The 19118-nt window shown below is 42.8% G+C and overlaps 1 protein-coding gene across 1 annotated transcript; it reads right to left on the bottom strand.

Moving 5' to 3' along the window:
- Positions 1-1220: 1220 nt before the first annotated feature.
- KBTBD8 (kelch repeat and BTB domain containing 8) lies at positions 1221-10556 on the bottom strand. Its single transcript, XM_054639911.2, has 4 exons — positions 10445-10556; positions 8994-9204; positions 7199-8313; positions 1221-4891 (listed from the first exon to the last, which is right to left on the bottom strand). Exons 1-4 carry the CDS (start codon positions 10458-10460, stop codon positions 4428-4430), a joined length of 1806 nt encoding a protein of 601 aa, XP_054495886.1. The 5' UTR covers positions 10461-10556; the 3' UTR covers positions 1221-4427.
- Between the last annotated feature and the right edge of the window lie 8562 nt (positions 10557-19118).

Here is a 19118-nt window from a genome sequence, read left to right as displayed (position 1 = left end):
AGGAACTTGGGGCACTGGGGGACAATCCATGTCTCTGATCTTTGCCACAGCAGCAGAAGAGAAATTAGGGAATCAAAGAGCATGGTTGACACACTCCTGTCCCTCTCTTGTTCTGACCCTGCTCCCATCTCCTGTGTGCTTCCTGCTTATGCAGGAACTGAATTCCTTTTTTACTCACACAAGTATCTTGCTCCTTTTACCCAATTTCTTGTTCATCAGCTTGCATCATTTTAGACCCTGAAGGAAGTGATCCTTTAAAATCAACCAGCTCTCTTGGACCCCCATTCCCTGCAGGGCCTTTTCCTATGGGATTGCTCCAGGACCTCTGAAGAGGCAGCCTGGAGAAAGCCTCATTCTCTTGTGCTCAGGTGGCCTGTAGCAAACACCCACAGCAGTCACACTGCCCAGACTGCCCTGAGCAGAGCCCTGAGTCTTGACTCACTCATCACCCACCCCAAGACACCCTTTGACACATCCCAAGTGCTGCCACCAGATCCACAGTGCCTCCCTGGTCTGTCTTTCCCAAAGAGTGCAGCCCTCCAGAGCACCATCCCAGCCACAGGAGCCAGCCCAGCACAGCTCTGCAGTCCCAGGGGGATCAGAGCCCCTGGCTGCACACAGACACTGCCTGCAGAACCTGACAGTGTCAGCACAAGAGAATCAGCACTAGAGAATCCCGTGGTGTTTTCCCAGGCTGCCATGACTTGGCATCTCCCCTGGTCATGAGAGCCTCTGGAAGGGAACAAAGGCTCTCAGCCAACCAGTATCATGTACAAGCAGTTCTGTTACAACCATCACTGCAGCAGCTTTGCTTTGCTTTAATAGCCAGGAGCCTCCAGTTCTCAGCTCTGCAGCAAGGGTGCTGGGAAATTCAGTGTAAAAGGGGGGCTGGGGGTTTCCAACACACAGTGTTCTCAGGCTGGAAAGCCCCACTTGCCACTCCTGCTGGGATGCCAACTGCAGCCAAAGGCATGGAGAAAGGGAAGGGAAAGACCATGTTGCCTGTGTGTAAACAAACCAGAAGTTACAGCTGAACAGCCACAAGGAATGAGACAAAAGAACAAAGCACCTTCCACATTAAAAAAGAAGTGACATTACACACAGGTGAGGCACAAGTGCAGAAATAGAAGAACTGAACAAACATCAAAAATACATCAGATTAATTTTCAGAAATTTACTAAAATGCACACAGATTTGCCACAAAAACAGTTAAACTCCACTGTATTTCAACAATAGGTTTATTTTAAGAAACATAACATGACATTAAGTAAAAATGCAAAATTGTGCAATTATGGCAAAATGTTTAAAAATCCACACATTTGCCCTCATAGGACTACAGTACTTCTTACTAACATACCTGAGCACTGAATGTTGGATGCCACTTCTCAACAGCCTCGCAAACAGGGAGCTCTTGGATCTCTTGTAGAACATACACACACTGCATGTCTGGTGCACCAAAACTGCTCTGAGTTATTCTAAATTTCATTGATGGAAGCAAGTGGAAATTACAAAATGTTTCCTTCTAAAGTAACTAATAATTTTGGAAGAGATTTACACTCACCTAAGTTCTTACAACACTAGAAATTCATTTCATAAAGGGAAATAAACAAATGCAAAAAAAAATTCCAAATGAGCAAAATGTACAGATCACTGTTCAAATATTATCAGTACCTTTGGTGCAATTATTTTTTTTTTGTGCTGTGCAAGTTTACTTAAGCCTGACTCTAAAGCAAAACTTTACCAGGAATCTGACTTTCAGCGTAACGTAGAAGCATTTAAGAATTGGCAAAATGTCACAGCTACATTACTGTCTCAACAAACTCCTCATGCAAAAGATTTAGTATATTCTACTCCCACAGCAGTTTCCAGGATTTAGCTTTCAAACACATGACAGACTTGGATCACACCCTCAGTTTGAATGGTTAAACAGAATGGAGATCTTCGTACTTTAGTGCAGATAAACAAAATTAACAAACCTACTGCAGAATTAACCACAGCATATTGTACTTCTATACATCACATGACCAGTCAACTGCTAACTCAATTCTATTTCATAGTTTCAAGTAATATATTGAAATTTGTTCTACTAAATAAATATAGATTGTCAAAAAGCAGCAAGAAATCTTGTAAATAGTCAACCAAGCTAAAAAAAAAAAAAAAGAAACACAAACAAAGAAACAAGGAAAAAGTTACAGAACACTTTGCAAAAAAAAAATGGTTTTACACACAAATGCAACACTGTTAGGGAGGGTGCTTCAGAAAGCTTGCAGCTAGAGGCCTACAACAGCGCAAAGAGAGCTAGCCAAGGACTAAGGATCATTAGTTAAAAATTAAATTACTTGTACTTTTCAGAAAACCCCTTACTCCTGGCTATGCATATAGATAAAACTATCCAGAAGAAGAAAACTAAACAAAGAAACAATACACCTGAACACTGCTGGAAAATGCAGTCTTAGCGAGAATTGCCAAATTCAGGAAAAAAACCAAAACGCAGGTGCTCGCATTGGAAGAAGAGTTTGGTGAATCTCTGGAAGATGAGGTATGTAATGTAAAGAGGCATTTTTATTTTGCTTTTCATTTCACAGTTTTTTGTTTGTTTTTGCCTCTCAAACATTTTGTGCAAGAATTAATAAATAGAATCAAGTGAGTATTTTCATGTATTAGGAAGATTCCATTTGGGAACAGGAAGACCACGTAGTAAACAAACATTATCCAAATCCTCAGCCATGCCAGGGGGATAAACAATGAGCTAAATATTTGGCTGACTGAAATATCAGCTGCTAAGCCAGATAATGGTAAGCACTTTCAGGCTGTGACGGCCAGTGCCATGTCAAGTTTACTGGTTTACTTAGGTCAACAGAAAAAACCAGAAATGAATAAGATAACTTAAAGCTCTGCAAAAAGTAGAGCTGGAAGAAAGCTGGTAAACCTGATGCAAGTTTTAGGAGTCCTCTTTTCCCTTTTAAATCCAATTTTCACTACTGAAGTAGAGGCTGAAGGTCAAACTTACTTACTTTTAAAAAATAAGTTAAATGTTAAATACATAAAGACAAGTGTTGCAATATATTCCTTATTCTGTATTTCCCATAAAATAATTTAAGCCATGGATGCTTATTGTCAATTTTGCTTAATACACTGGATAATGCTTACAGCTCAGTAGTGCAATTTTTCACATTATAGATCAGAAGGAAATAGAAGATAGTTAGGGGCTTGACTGCAAAGTGAAAAGAAAAACAACTTGCAAAGTTAAACCACACTTTTCCAAATCACCAGAGCACATGCCAACTCTGCACATAGCACTGTACTGTAGTGGAGACAGAATGAACACTCCACACAAAGAGAAAAAATAAAAGAGAATCAGTATTATTAAGGCCATATCCTGTCACCATTCTGTGCAAGAACACCACTGCAGTAAAAATGTTAGGTTAGAAAAGAATCTGATGACAGGACAGGGCCTGAAGACAGACACACACTCCATGGAAAATAACAGGCTGTCTTAAACAGTAGCAGAAGGCTGGCCCAGTTCAGACAAACAAGTATTAAAAATGTACTAGCACCATCAACTTTTGGGTTAAAGCCCTTTATGGGGTGAAAAAAAAAGTTTTAATCAGTGTTAAAAAAAAAGTTTTTACAGCACTACACCTATGTGGCAAAAAACAGGTTTTGGGGTTTTTTTCCCCACTATCATTAAGCTCAATCTCAACAAAAATCCACAGACAGGAACTGGTACAACAATATGAACAGGCCTCCATCCGGGGCAAAGGTACTCCACAATCCAAATCTGACTTGAGTTTTTCTCCCAAATTGCAGTGCACAAACAACATCACAAACATCTTAGCAGACTTCAAAAACAGTACAAAAAGAAGAGATCATTATGAATCAGGATCTACCATTCCTCTCTATGTACTTTCAATCTAAATTAGAAAAAAAAAAGCAACAAAACTTAGTGATATTGCCTCAAATTTTACCCGTATTAAAAAAAAAGAGAAAAAGAAGAAAAGTCACTTCAACACATCTTGGACATCCTTAACTATTAATGCTAGATTTTCTTTCACTGTAGTGCATAGTTATCCTGGCTCTTCCACTTAATTTGCTTTTACCACAAAAAAAACCTTTAGTATGACATGATTAAGTGTATACCAGAAAAAAAAATGCTGATAATTGCACTTTGTAACCTCCTTCTAATTTCCCAGGAAAATATCAGTAAATATGAAACTGAACCAACAAGTCCCTCCCCGGACTGCAACCTTTAAAGAGCACCCATCCCCATATACAAAAAACTGTCTGTTTCATCTTACAATAAATACTGACAGAATTTCTTTGTTTTCCTTTAAGACATGTTTTCTCTAGCATCAAATTACCACTGAAATCACTAAGGCCTGTTACTGAAAAAAAAAAAAAACAAACCCAAAAAAACAATAAAGAATTTAAATAACTTTCTGAAGACACTGCGGATACAATTTAGCAACAACACATTCAAAATGCCGGCCTAAATCCCAGAGCCTGTCTGGAGTCTCGTAGACTTTCTGCCACTGGTCAGTGACCTCATCGTACTGGTAGAGTGAATTCTTCCTGCTGGTTCTGAAAACGTGCTCTTCAACAGTGACTTGAGTAGCTCTGACAAAGAGATGGAGTTTGTTTTTGAGGAGAACAAGTTTGATGTATGGATTGATGGACTGGTCGCAGGGGAAGTCTTTCTTTCGAGTCCACTTGTTCTGCTCGATGTCGTAGGCCTCGACGGTGAACATGCGCTGATGGTTCCCGCAGGTGCCTGCGATGTAGTAGATGGAGTCGTTGTACACTGTGGCCAAGCCTTGGATCCTAGGCACAGTCATTGGGGTCAGAAATCCCCAGTAATCCTTCTGAGGATCATAGCAAAGGAAGAACTCCCCTGAAGAGAGAGGAAAAATAAAACACAACTCATGCTTTGTTTCCAGACCAACAGTTCCGCAGTAACTGAGCTCTCAGGTACGTCCTTCCACAGACACAAACACTCTAAACTTTCTAGAGCCTGGATCCCAAAACAAACACCCCAGGACCATCAGCTGCTTTCCTTTTAGTGCTTTACAAAAATACTAACAGCATGACTAAAATCTACTTCAAGTTTCTGGTTCAGCTGAAGCAGAAGGAATTTGAAGTATATGTTACACAGAAATACGTGTAAACACGTATTACACAGTATATGGAGTTCCTAGGCATCCTAGAAAGAAACACACTTTACACAGTTTCTAGGTATCCTGTATTATTTCTAAACCATGCTTTTGAATCTGGGACAAAACCTTTCAAGATTCCAGTCTTGAAATATCTGAAGTACATTTGTTTCACTCTGTAACATCTTCACAATGTGTCATCTGCAGATGGGGAGTTTCACAATGATTTGCTCAGGTTTAGCAGTTTTCAAACCCTGAATTCTGTCTTATACTACAGTCAGATTTTGAAGCTACTGGTATCAGGTGGCTGGGTTACACATTTAGGCTGATTTCCTGAAAAGGAAGCCAGGGGAGGACCTGCATGAAGCTACTGATTCACAGTTAGGTTTGTGGTTAGGTTATAAAACACCTCTGCTGCTCAGTGCACAGAGCAGCAGCTACAGACTGCAGATAAAGGAAGTTCAGGTGACCAAAAACTCTCTACATTTCATGAAAAATACTGGATAAAGACTACCTTGACTCCCTTACATTTGCCAAACACTAGCAGAATTCAAATCATACATGATTTCACCTGGCTATCTCAAGAATTTTAACCAAGCTGTTGTGTGACCTAACACCTCAAGTATAACAAAGAATGCAGAAATGAGACAGTAAAATTGGTGGAACAGTGTTTAAATCTTACAGATAATACTAATTTTGATTATTCAGTTTTGTTCCACAGTGCAATCTCCTGTGACTGACACTAGCATTCCACAGGCATTTTCACACTCTCATCAATTCTTATTGACTACTTCTAACATAGGAGTTTTCCCTAGAAAAATTACTAAAAGCTGACCTCTTTGTACTACAGCACAGCTCAATCAAGGCTGTTTCTAGCCACCCATAACACGACTCTTTAGAATTTGCTGGTTAGCACAGGAAGTAGCTTATTTGTGTGAGCAGTCAGTTGTCACTTAAAGCACTGAAGCACAGAATCAGAGCAGCTGAAATTTGTGAACAAGGTGCACTCTTATTCTATAGGTTATAGTATCATCCACCTTTTATCAGTACTAAGAAACACTAAAAGAACAAATACTAAGTTCAGTATTCTTCAGCATTCCTTTCTAAACACCTAAAGCAGACATCTGACCCAAGAGAGATTTAAAGAACTTTTTAGCACAACAGAACTACTTAAGGCTACAACCAACAAGAGCAGAACATGACACAGAAACAATGGAAGAAGAAAACTGCAAGTCACATGGAAGATCATGAATGCAAAGTCAAGAAAGAATGTTAACTTCTTCTGCTAAATAGTAAGGATTTTACAGGATTCTCTGTTTTTTCCCTGTGATCCAGCTTTGTATGGAAGTGACCCAAGAAGGAGCTGGTGTGCATCTGAGACCCCAACTTGTGCAGGTGTTTACAGAGGTGGCCCTCAGCAAAACAAAACTGGGACACCTCCCCCTCCTTCCTTCTTTCCCACTTTGTGGCCCTCTCACCACAGCCTCAGAGCAGTCTCAGCACTTTGCAGTGTGCACTGAATGTAAAAGCAGTGCTGTAATTACTGACCAAAGGAACAGAGTTAACGAAGAGAGATGTTTTATCTCTTTCTAGTTTCTAAGATGATTTCAGAAAGCACGGTAGGGCAGGAAATGAAGGCTTAGAAGTCGTTAATCAACTTTTACAAGTCACCAAGAATAAGACACTAGGAATTTTCTCACCTTTAGCCAACTAAAATGCAAAGTGCTTTTTCATAGGATAGTATCTTTTCTTCAACATTGGTGCATTTCACTCAGGTAAAGATTTAATGAAGAATTTTCAAAGTTAATTTTAATATTGTATTGCTGACTCAGAATACCACCAAAAATGCCATCTTTGCAATAATTCAGCACTACAACTTAGTGACACATTCCCAAGGCATGAGAATTCAAGCAGCAACCTCCGTCTTCCTAGCTCCCCCCCTCTTCCCTCCCACCCCATTGCCCAAGGGATTTTTCCAAATTGCCTAAGTCAGAACAAACAATCCCCACTTCCAATAAAACACCAGAGAGGCAGTCAAAGCACCTTACCCTGTAAAACATAGATGTTATCCTTGTACTCCACAGCGCTGTGGAACTCCATGGCCACGGGCATGGGGCACACAGCTGTCCAGCAGTTCTCCCGGCTGTCGTAGCACTCCACAGACTTGAGGGAGTTCCTCCCATCTCCTTCATACACTCTGCCCCCGATGGCGTAGAGCTTCCCACAGCAGTGAACCAGCTTGCAGCCTATTCTGGCCCGCAGCAAAGGAGCCTTGGGAATCCACCTATTGCCAGAGTGGTCGTACATCCAAAAGTCACTCTCGGCTCGGTGGTCGATGGAGACCTCGCTGCTGCTGGGCCTGTACCCACCCGCAATGTAAATGTCGTTATCAGGAGACACCAGAATTCCCACCTCCCTCAAGTCATTGGGTGGCTTGCATAGTTTAAACACTCTCCCTGTGACCGAATCTAAACAAGGCACTGTTTGCTTCTTTCCTGAGTGTTTGTGGGCAGCATCGAAGCATATGATCATTTCGGAAGCGGTCATTCCAAGCCGTTGTGTGTAGCCATTGGCACTGGGTTGTCCCTTTTGTACACAGCTTTTGGCCATCGCCTGTGCAAACGCGGGAGGGATTTTCTCTAAAAAGGTCTCGTCCAACAGAGGCATACGGATGCATTTGGCAAATATTTCTGGAAGGTGCACTTCTCTCTTATTTTGTTCGTGCTCAAACCACCTTATAATGCTCTCGTAAACATGCTCTTCTTTATCTACATTTAAATCATCACTGTTGAGGATACTTATCAGTTGGTCTTTTCTCAACTGAAGAAACTCTTGCTCTTTGGTGACACTCAGGAACTTCTTGCGAATGTAGTCTTGTGACCTGTCTTTGAGTTCCTGATGACCATAGTGATCAGCAAAGATGAACACCCCAATGGAGTTCTGCGGGTCCAAGTGACTGATCATGTATTTAGCACACTGGTCTTGGATGGAAGGGATCTGGAAGATACTGGCTGCAGTGAACAAAGCTTGAACGTTGGCCTCTGTCAGCACTACTCTGGAGGTATATGCATAGTTCAACACTAAATGCATCGACTCTGCCTCGACACCAACGATCCGAACTTCCTTCTGCGTGCTCTCGGTAAGGCCGCTCGTGAACATCGATCTGCAAGGCACAAACACCCAGCACTTTGGCTGCAATTACCTTCACCAGTCTGCCTGCAATTACCTTCACCAGTCTGCCTGCAATTACCTCCAGCTACAGGCATAAAATTAAATATATTGTACAGCCAGCCCCAATGCGTTTGCCCCTCTGTCAGCACAAACACGTTTATCACAGGTGTTACACTTTCCTGTTGGGGTACCTCAATGTAAGATCATTTTGACACTTACTGAAACAAAAGTAGAATTTCTTGCTTAATTATCTCACTAACCCCATGTTAAAATTCACTGAGTTTACAAGCAAAAGTCTTGACATATCCAAGTCTTTGCATTCAACCTTCAACAAGTTATTTCATATGCATACTTCAGCATGCTAAAATATGCAACTTGAAAAGAAACAAATAGTTTCAATGTGTTCTTACTGTATCTCTGATACTCTCAGTACTGGGGGCAGTTTTGCTTGGCTTAAGATTGAGTGACATTGTCTCCAATGAAACTTTCCTTTGAGAAACAGACACTGTTAATTCATTGACCTTAAGGGAACAGTAATCTTCACTTGCTAGGTGCACTATATTATCTATAAACACACAGAACTTATTTTCATTAAATGAAAATCTAAAAAAACCATACCTATACTAATATTCTGTCTGCTTTGATCCCCACTAGAACAATGGATGGTTGTACCTGAAATAAGGACTGATTGCAGCAAGAACATTCCTATGACAGGAGAATGTTTTCCCATGATCCACCTCCACCACAATATCTGTCAGCTGTCCTTCATCATACATGGTCTTCAGCTGTTGGAGAATACTACAGGCATGGAAGGGGTCCATTCCACTGTTGACTTGGTTTGAGGGAGGGACTCCGTTCAGTGTTTGTGAAAACTGACTTGGTTCTACAAAGCAAAATTGAAACTTTTACAGAAGACACCCAATAACAAAAAAAAAGCCTCCAAAAAATTCATACACCAGCCAAAAACCCATGCATGACCAGGAATTAGCACAAATTGATAATCCATACTTCCTCAGCATCATCATCCTTCAACAGCAATCCCAACATTGACAAGGGTGGGTAAATACATAAAGAGACCTCAATACTTTTTTTTTTCCTTTTCACAGTGTCAGTTACCTTTCAGTTATAAAGTTTATACCCCTATAAAGTTTATCTCCATTAAGGAAAACAATACAAATACTTCATGCAACTGGGGAAGGGGAAATCAAGTCAAGGAACACAACACTTATTGACCCTTAAAACAAAAAGGGACACAGAGGAATGAAATAAGTCCCCAAACCACCCCATCATTACACAAGCCTGTATGTAAATATTTAACTTCACATTGAAACAGGAACTGGGTCCTGCCTTACACAAGTGATGGTTAGAGCAGAGGTTCATGAAGAAACAACCCTACAATAAGTCTTAACTTAAACTCACATAAATTTCTAGATACAGTTACATGTTTTCTCTGCAAATACAACAGAATTATAATTTGAAATTTCTCACGTGTGAAGGAGCTCATATATCACCGTGGAAACATATTTAGCCGAGCATATGCTACTAAATAACATGTGATAAGCCTAATGAAGTAAATCCCAAAGTGAAAATTGAGCAATAGCTCGAGCACAAAAATCTGTTTCGTAATAGCACCAACATTTTTACGCAACAAAAACAACAAAGGAGAGCTCAAAAGAAAAACATTAGGTGGCCAGAGCTGCAAATCAGGTAAAGCTGCTGACTGCAACAGAGTGCTTCCAACAAAATTTAGGCAACACAAAGGGGCAAAGAAGAGAAAGAGCACACCCATTTTCATGGAAGCCTTTCATCAACCCCACTCCCTCTCCTCTCACACAGCAGGGGGGTCCCTCCCTCACGGGACAGCCTCACACAGCACAGCCCCTCTCCCGCACAGCCCCGCTCCCCTCACGCCATCACCTCCCACAGCCGAGCTCCGCTGCCCTCGCAGGGACCCCTCACAGTCCGAGCACCCCGAGCCCCTTCACACGGTGCTCCCCCTCAGCACAGGCCCGAACCCCCTCACCGCCGCTGCCCCCCAGACACCCCTCAGCACACAGGCCCCGGTACCCTTCACCAGGAGCCTCCCTCTCGCCCCGGGAGCTCCCCCGTGGCCCCGCACCGACCTCCCAGAGCTGCCATCCTGGGCCCCGCTCGGGCAGCGGCTCCGGGGGCGGCCCGGCAGGAAATGTCACCGCGCCGCTTCCCCCGCTCAGCGCCGGCCGCGCACCCCGCAGCATCAGCAACACCGATTGGGCACTGCCCCCACTGCCTGCCGGGATATGTAGTGCGGGCAGGCAGCCCTTGGCGCGCGGGGCCTGCCGGGAGTTGTAGTCCCTCCACAGCGGGATGCCTGGGAGTTGTAGTTCTCGGGGGGAGGCGGGCCCTGCCAGTCGCCTAGCAACGAGGCGGCGGCGCCTGGGGGCGAGCCGCCATTTTGGGCCCCGGAGCACGGCCCGTGGGCACCGTCAGCGCCTTGTCTCGGGGGTTTGGAGCCTGTTCCTTCCCCACCAGGGACACCCGGCAGAAATGGCCTCTCCAGAGGGGTAGGTTACCCCCTCTGCCTCCAATCCCTGCTGTTCTCCTGCCCACGCTGAGCTCCTGGGGCAAGCCCTGGAGGTGTTCCCCGGAGATGCCCGGCGGAGCTGGCGCCAGCCTCAGTGCTGAGGGCCGGCAGAGAGGGGCACAGGAATGCCTGCCAGCGTCCTGGTGCTGCAAGGGTGTGCTGAGACCCACAGCTGTGTGAGACTGAATTCACCTTTAACAGAAACCAATAATCGGCTGCTTGGTGTGAAAGCTGGTTACACAGGAATATTCTGAATTTTTCCAGGGTTGGTAAGCCCAGCACGCTGTGAGCAGCCAGATGAGCCCTACCTGTCCCATAGAGCTGCTGAGTGACTGCAGACACACAAGTGACTATTTTATTATCCCTGACCCTTAATATCACATTTCTCTCTCCATCCCAGAGGTCAAGTGGATGATATTCAACAGGTTTTCCAGTTTACTAAAGCAATTAGCTACCGGTCTCATTTTTGGGAATGGTGTCATTATCAGGTGTTTGCTGTGGAAGAGGTTTTGAGGTTTTTTTTCTTTGTGAAATACAATTAATGAAGAATTAAATAATGGAAGCATTGCAAAATCGTGTCAATTTTTCCTGGTTTTATGCAAAATAGATTTAAGACAGCTTCACAGCTTTTTCATGGGAAAAAAAGCAAACAAAACCAATTTGAATAATATTTTAAAATTAATTTCCCATTAACTCTCAGAAATTAGTAGCCTGAGTAGATGACCACTTCTCCAAAACAGGTGAATTTAAAGGCAGTTGCACCCCACTGGTTTTACTTTTGCTTGCAAGGCACAGCCTTCCCCTCACTCAGCAATTATCAGTGGTGTCCAGGCTGCTCCGATGATAATGCTGCACGAGGCAGGAGTGATGGAGACTCTGATGAAGGAGGTGTACAAGAAAATAGAACTTCACGTCTGCAAATCGATTCTGCAGTTTTCCAATTTCCCCATTCAGCAACGGCACGGCCTGTGAAATTGTCCCTAGAAATGTGAAACGAGGGGATGGAGAATTCCTCTGCTCTTAGCCTTTAGCAAATGACATTGCCTGATACAGTTCATTTCCTTCGGTGTGGGTGTGTGGGCCGGGCTGGATTAGTGTTAAAATGCAGAAGCCAAATGTAGAATGTTTTTTAATACAAATCCCACACTGAACTGGCACTTTGGAGCACTTGAAATAGCTTACCTTTGTATGGTTTTTGGTGAAGCAAGCAAATTGCCATACAAACAGGTTTAGATGTGCCTTAAGAGGTATCAATAGCAGCACTTTTGCTGAGGCTGAAGCCTTTCTCGAGTGGAATAACTCCATCACCCTCTCCCCTCCCTGGAAACCTCCATCAGCTCTCCTAGGATGCAGCACCATGGAAGTCTGGAGGTTTTCACCCAGTTTTTCACCCAGTTCTCCATCCTTATTCCCTGGAACTCTGAAGGGCAGAATGAGATGTGTTCCCTGTGCAAGCTGCTCTGAAATCCATGACAGTCACACACCATGTTAAAGCTTCATATAAATGGCATTTGCATTGCACACAAATATTTGAGCCTGTTCTTTCAGAAATCACAAGATTCTTAAAGAATTCCATTTACCTTCTGCTTCATCATTTCTTTCTCCTCTTGTTGTTTTGTCTGTGGAGTGATGCAGGCCCATATTTGAGTGTAGAAGTGAAAAATTGGGTTCTTGGCTTGATGCTGCCACAAATTTCTTCATGCTGTTGATCAAATAATTTGATTTCATAAATGCTGGCTTTCCAAGAGACAATGGGGAGCTGTGAATAGACATATTCATGTAAATCCTTTTATCTTATAACAGTTTTTGGTATGTATTTTAATAATTTTTGGTACTTTTAAAATTTTTTTTAGTTCTTCTGGCAGCAATGCACTGAAACCTATTTTAGGATTTTGCAAGGATTCAAAGTCCTTGTTATTGAGGGACCAGGATGCTTTCACTTGTGCTTTAATTTCACACCTAATTTATCATTTCTGGAGATAGAGCTTGAAAACACACACTTGGTGGTGAAATTTTCCCATTTGATATTCCAAAGGTTCAAAATAAAAATGAAATTATGTCAACTGATAAGGAATAAACAGTCTGTCTGTGATTAGAGAGATTGGACTCCTTATAAACTCACAACTGGCACTGTGTGTTCTGGGATTCTTGCCTTCAGAATAAAAACGTCTTTGTCATGAGCTCAAGAGAGAAAATAGGAAAAGGAAAAAGTTTCAGGAGAAAGTGGACAAAATACGAACTTTTTCAGATATTTGAGAACTCAGAAGATATCCATAAAAAGAGTTGGGGCAAACCATGAAGTTGTTGAAAAGGTTTTCCTTTGTCATTGCACCTGCAGAACAAGTTAATTAGCAAACTGGTTCATCTGGTTGCCTTCAGCATAGGGACAGAGAGAACATCATGTCTATGAAATGGTTGGTTTGGGTCCCCTGGGAGGGACCTGCCCCAGTGCTCCTGCTGCACCAGGGAGGGTGCACAGAGCACTTTTGGAACAGGCAGCTCTTGCCACACCGTATTTGGTGTGTAGGAAACTCCCCATGTTTTCTGCTGTCAGTAAAATGAAGATAAGAAATGCAACTGGACCAAAATTCAAAGAAAATCTAAACCAGGGATGCAGCTTTAAAAGGGAACACATTTTAATCCACATGAATATTCCCATTTTCGTTTTGGATATCATGTTTACTTTAAGTTGTAGGAAAAGGTCACTGCGTCCTGTTTTCCTTTTTTTTTCTTTGCTTTTTTTTCTGTTTTTTTCACTGAAAAGAGGGCATCATGAAAGGAAGGCACAGCCTATCCCCACATATAGCCTGCAAAGAGAAAACCAAGGGCTGCAGAAGCTCTTTAGTTTTTCTTGACAACATTATGAATGGTGACATTTTTCATGACTCCTGAGTTTAAACAAGCAAACAAAAATCCCACCAAAATAACCCCACAGTGATTTCCAGCAAAATTGTTTACCTATAAAATTTAAATACAAACTAGTAAAAAAAACCAAAAACAGTATCACTTGCTAACTCTCAAATATGTCTCAATTACTATTTCCAGTTTTTCAGTTATTTGTACCTGTTAATTTGCACTGTGACACTGTGAGAAGCAATAGAGCTGATGCAGCTCCGAAAACCCCTCATATTTTAATTGGAAAAATCTTGATATTCACTGTGGAACAACCTAACCTTGAAAAACAATCTTTTACTAGGTTGTCTTTAATGCATAAAACACTGCTCATTTTCTGCAATTCTGTCACCTAGGGGCACATTAATTTAGCTGCACAATAATTTAATACATCGATCCATTGATTGGAGCAGAGAGGTTTTTGTTTAGCGGTTCCAAGAAATCACACATTTCTTGCAGAACCCGTACAAAGACACTTCTGGCTGCAGTTTAAGCGGGGGGAATTGCAGATCATGAGGGAAAGTTGCCCTTCAAAGGCGATCGATGCCGCCCCACGGAGCACAGTGGGCGTTCCATCAGCAGAGAGGGCAGCCTGGCAGGGGGCAATTAATGGGGCAGAGATGGGAGCGCCTCCCTGATTACCCCATGCCAGACATGGGCTTGGCCCTGCTGAGCCAGCCTGCTAGAAACAAGAACCCTGATGAGATATGGCTCTGCTAATGTCAAGAAGTGCCACTTCCTAGCAGCAGGAGCAACTTTATTGAAACCATCTGTTGTTTTGGAAGGCACATGTGCGCACACACACACACACACGTATTTCCTCCTCCCAAAGTCTTTAACCTTTCTCTTAAGGCTGACTGAAATCGCAGGGCTAATCCCTCCTTAATCTCACAATGACAGGCTCTGCTGTGGTCAGCAAGTCCCAGCAGCTGCTACAAACCGGGGTGACTGGTGCCATGTGGGTGATGTGACAGTGATGTATCCTGGAGAACAAAATAGCCATTCCTCCACTGTCAAAATAAAGTTTGGCAGGACTAGTGTGTGATTGTCGGGTCCGGCTGTCTGTCTCTGCCCTGACACGGGTAGGGTGGTTCTTGGGTGGCACATGTTTCAAAGGACGAGTCTGGACTCTTCAGCTTTTCGATCTTCAGATTGTTTATTGTTTCTTATCTACAAAATTTTCTGTCTGCCCAACAGAGGTCTGATCTGCAAGGCAGCCAAGGGCACTCTGACCACCCACGGGGCGGTCATGTCTTTTTATACTAAAATCTACGTACATGATATTTACCTTTATTTTCCAATACTTTTCACCCATGTTGGCAAGTGCACTTTCACCATAAACCAATCCCCAAGTGCCAACATCACCACAGGAGATGGAAGACAAGAAGAAGAAAGAAGAAGGACGAGACACGCCCTGATCCCTCCATCTTGTCTCCATAACCCCCCTGTACCAAAAACCTTAAAGTTTATATTTCACTCTCTAAATGTGTCCCTTTTACACCTTTCACTCTAAAGTGATTCTCATGTCCTCAAACTGCTGTCACTTCTGTGGATGGATCAAAATCAAGCCACCAAACACTCTTGGCAACATTCCAGGATTTCCGAGACCCCCAAGGGTTCTCCTGGCATCTCTGGACATCGGGAACGATGTGCTGAGATCCCACATGTGATTACCAGGAGACTCAAAGAGAAGGCTGAGGTACCTGCACCGAGACAAAATCTCAGTACTCAGCTGGATCTCACTGCTCTGTGCAACACAAGGAACAGGAAGAAGAGATTCAGTGAGTTTGGTCCCCCTGAAAACCTCATTTTTCAGCAGGTATAACCCAAAGCCATCTGAAAGGACACAGCCCTCTTCCAGCTTGTCAAGTCTCTAATCATCAGTTTTATGGTGATCCTTCCTTAAAACACCAGGACCTTTCTCATGTCTGTGTTAGTGGCGAGCATCAGAGCCCAGGTTGGCAGCAGAAAATGTGGCACTACCAGAGCATCCTCTGAGACTGAATTACCTCCAGCCTCTTTGCAAGTAATATATTTTTGTTGGTCTTTCATGCATATCTGTGCACTTATTTCTTATTCCTAAAAATGGTGTTTAAAAGCACCACTTAAAAAATAACCAGCTCCCAGCTCTTTGGAACAAACACTGCATATCAGACCTGGAATCTCCAAAATCCCTCCTGCCCACAAACAAGACCCATATCCCCCAGGCTTCCTGGTCACTGTAAAACAAACCACACACACATGTCAAACAATGCCCCATCCAGAGCAGGAGAAGGTGTGTTTCTGTCCTTGTCTCCAGGGTTTGAACAAGTGGTTCAATCTCATCTCCAAGCCCTTCTGGCTGTGTCCTCTCTACTCCAGACAGCCAAGATCAAACAGACCCTTGAGATGGGACTTCAATGCACTGCTGTAGATGCAAACTGATCTCCCTGTGGTCAGAATGTGATTCAGCTGTGGGAAAGGTGCAGCCACTTCCTGAAGAGCAGAGATGGATAGAGAAAGGGGAGAGCAAACATAAAGTGCCATTTCTGCCTGGAACAAGCCAAGAAAGGCAAGAACAAATTAGCTTTCCTCCTTAATTGTGGGAGCCAGTGAAACCAGAGGGATCTTTTAGCAGAAAGTAAACTTGAATTACTCAACACCATCCTGTACCCCTGTGCTATTCTGAAGTCATCACTCAGAGCTGGTGTGTTTTTGAGTTCTTCCTCTCTTCAGTAACTTTTTTTTTTGTATTTTGAAGAATTTGAATATAAAACATACAATCCCCAGAGCTGCAATAGGAAGAAATGTAGCATTCCCCTTCATCCTTTCAGCCTAAAGAAAACTGGAAGCTTAATACATTGGAGTTCTTTTTATATCTCAGAAGTCCTGTAGCTTAAAAACAAACATCTCAGACCTCTAACTTTTAATGGCTATTTTGAGTCAGTACTATCTGAAAAGATGGGTCAGTGTGGTGTTACTCAGAATTCAGAAAGGTAACAACCAGAAAAAATCTTAACATCCTGGAGAAGGTCATGGATAGTGTGGCCATTTTGATAACAGAGGAAAGCCCCATTTGTCAACTTCCCTGTTTTAATACAGGGAATTAGTTTATTTTTTAAAAATAATGAAACAATGGGTGTTTTACAGATACCCCAATAGCTTCCCTTATTTACTTGCTCCATCCAAATTCAACTGCATAATTTATATTCTGTGGACTATGATTATGTTCGATTTGGAATATTTGACTGTAAAACTTCAGTTTACATATTTCTGTTTATTGGCAATTTTTACTTTCTCCTTGTGGTCAGTATCTTTATTGTTGAATGGAGGGACACTGAGCTGAGGTCCAGAATGAACAAGGTAACTGGAAGTCAGACAGTGGCTGGATTCCTAGAAATTATTTGCAAATACTGCATTAGAATATACAAGAAGGAAGATGATTGATTCTGAAATCTAAAGCAGCAAGACGGATAATGGGCTTTTCCATCATTTCACCCCCAGCACCCACAAATTAGGCCACACAGGTTTAGCTCACTCATTCTTTTCCCAGATAAGGCTGTGTCCAACTGCAGTCACTCAGCTTTAGTCTGACACAGGGAGATTCCAGCAACATTTGAGCAGTGGTGATGCCAGCTGGGATGCAGAGCTGCCCCCCAGTTTGGGCTCCTAAAGCCTCAGTGACAGAGCTGCTCTTGGGTCCCTGGGCTTGTCACAGTGCACCTGGCTGCACTTCCCCACCCTCCTGCCACTGCACCTCTGAGGCACAGGAGCCCTTCCAAACTGAATTCTCCTCTGCAAACTGGTCTTAATCATCTGTGGGAGATAACCCCACTTTAAAAGGCCATTTGGAAAAGTGCCTTTTTGAAAGTCCTGACACAGCACAGCTTTAAAGCCTGGAACTGTGTTCCACATACAGGAGGCCTTGAACTCTCCCTGGGCAGCCCACTTTCATATCCTCTTGGATGGAACACTTTCATATCCTCTGAGCTTATGTATTTCATGGTAATAAGCTGTGGGATTTAACTGTGCTGAGACAACATGCCTGCTCCTTAACCTAGCAGAATAAAGAAGAGCTTTCCAAATAAAAATAGTTAAGATGAAATGGTTTATATTATACTGAGACCTGGCAGAGCATTCACTTTATGCTGTTGGGTGGCAAGGGGAAGGCTGTCCAAGGTTTCAATTCTGAGGTTTTAAAAACTACACCAAAACCCACTACCTTGACTACTGCACATCCCTAGGGTGTTTTGATAAACTGATATATAAATAAAAGTAGAAAGTCATATAGAGATATCTGTATTATCCTGCTGTAACATCCATCCATATTTAAACTTAATTATTTTGGTCTGCTACACAAGTTTAAGAGCAAACACTAAAGGCCACATTGGAATTGAAACCCAGGATTCTTATTTATTCATTTGCCCCAGCTCACATGCCAGGCAAGCACAGGAAATACAATTCCCACAGGAAATCCAAGGCAGTCACACTAGGAATCAGGAAAGCACCCAGCCTGGAGGATCCATCACTGCTACATCTGCACTTTTTTAAAGCCTGCTTGTGCCTCCAGGACTAAACCTGCTGATCAGCCAGGCTGCAAACTGGTCTGGCTGGGCCAGCTCAATGCTGTTCCCATGGGCTCCTGGTGAAATCCCCAGGCCACTGCAGCAATTCCTCAGCAGGCTCAGCTTTCCCTGTGCAGATCCACAGATCCTGCCTTGGGAAGGGCTCCTCCCCTGCAAGGAATCACCTTTCTCTCCTGCTGCCCCAAACTAACAGGAAGGGAAAACTTGTCCACCACATGAGGAGCAGGGCAGGGAAGGAATTGAAAGGCAGGGGAAAAGGAAAGAATGTCTTAACTCATTTTCAGATTTGTCATGCTTGCTTGTCATAGGCATGAAAAACCCTGAGTTTGGTTCTCTTTACTAACAGTAGCAATAGTACAAAGGGAAATAGTGCTAAAGGTACAAGGTACAATAGATACAAAGGTACAATAGTGCTAAAAGGGAAAGTCATTTTATTGCCATTTCCTTCTTGCAGAGACTGTTCACATTTCAAGCATGTGCTGTGCAGGCAAGATCTCAGGGCAATCCCTCTTATTCACCACTCTTTTTACATTTCAAATCAGGGGAAATTAAAATTTTCCTCTATTTGCCACAGATGGCAATTGCACTTTGGGGACTGGTAAGCCAATAAAGTACCATTTTTAGCAATCAGCATAGCCACTCAGCTAAAAGATTCAAATCTATATAAATAAGGATTTTATAAATTCAGATCTGAATAAAGGTTCATCTTTTTATCATTAAAAAAATTTAAACTCAGTTCTGTCATAGTCAATATGAATATCCCTTGGAGGCAAAGGA

This window comes from Agelaius phoeniceus, chromosome 11, assembly GCF_051311805.1.
Source record: "Agelaius phoeniceus isolate bAgePho1 chromosome 11, bAgePho1.hap1, whole genome shotgun sequence".
NCBI classification, from domain to species: domain Eukaryota; kingdom Metazoa; phylum Chordata; class Aves; order Passeriformes; family Icteridae; genus Agelaius; species Agelaius phoeniceus.
The sequence above is the reverse complement of the archived record's forward strand: the minus strand, read 5'-3'. Positions and strand labels throughout refer to the sequence as shown.